General features: G+C 40.9%; 1 protein-coding gene across 1 annotated transcript in view; it reads left to right on the top strand.

Moving 5' to 3' along the window:
* LOC106874346 (uncharacterized) overlaps nucleotides 1-779 on the top strand; it is a 105,391-nt gene that overhangs the window by 95,781 nt on the left and 8,831 nt on the right. Inside the window, exon 10 of the mRNA XM_052974987.1 lies at nucleotides 66-208. Coding sequence (XP_052830947.1) covers nucleotides 66-208 — 143 coding nt within the window. The remainder of the gene's footprint in view (nucleotides 1-65; nucleotides 209-779) is intronic.

A 779-nucleotide genomic window follows, 5' to 3' on the forward strand; every position in this document is an offset into this window, starting at 1 on the left:
TATATATATATATATATCCATATACTTATTTGTTTATTTATATATGCTAAAGCTTATCAAATAAGTCTATCTATTGTTTCAGGAACTAACGTTCACAAAAAGAGCCGAGCAGATTTCTGTCGAATGCGATTCAAAACGAAAGGTTATGCCAAGTTGTACGCCACGAGTCAACATATCAAGGCCCCGGGAAAGACACTCTATTACTCAGGTAGGTCAGCTTCGGGCTCGGCCCTTACCGCTCCCGTCACTGCCTCTAAGCATTATGTCATTACTATAACTTAAACATTATTATTATGATCTCTCAAACAGCATCGTTGCCCCCACAGTTAAACCCCTATGAAAAATCTTCATTAACCTCTCTAAAATTCTTCCATTCCCAACTCTTAAATGCCATCTTTACCTCACTTAAATACCAGTTCTCCTTTTTAAACACCATTCCTCTCCCAAAACTACGTCGATTATTACCCCATTAAATAATATCATTACCCCACCCCCACTAAACACCAACTTTACCTAAACATCGTCACCACTCACTTTTAATCCCAGTTTCACCCTAAACACTTCTTTCCTTTAAACACTTTACCTCGTCCATTATCTCCATTCAGTCCAGTCAAAAGCCCGTCCTAAACACATCACGACTCTCTCCTAAATACCACCAATGCCCACCCCACCACTAAACACCATCGATACCCCTTCTTAAACACCTTTATCCCCCCTCCTACCGATCATCAGTTCCCCCTCCTACCGATCATCAGTTCCCCCTCCTACCGATCATCAGT

Source organism: Octopus bimaculoides, chromosome 20, assembly GCF_001194135.2.
Source record: "Octopus bimaculoides isolate UCB-OBI-ISO-001 chromosome 20, ASM119413v2, whole genome shotgun sequence".
NCBI classification, from domain to species: Eukaryota; Metazoa; Mollusca; class Cephalopoda; order Octopoda; family Octopodidae; genus Octopus; species Octopus bimaculoides.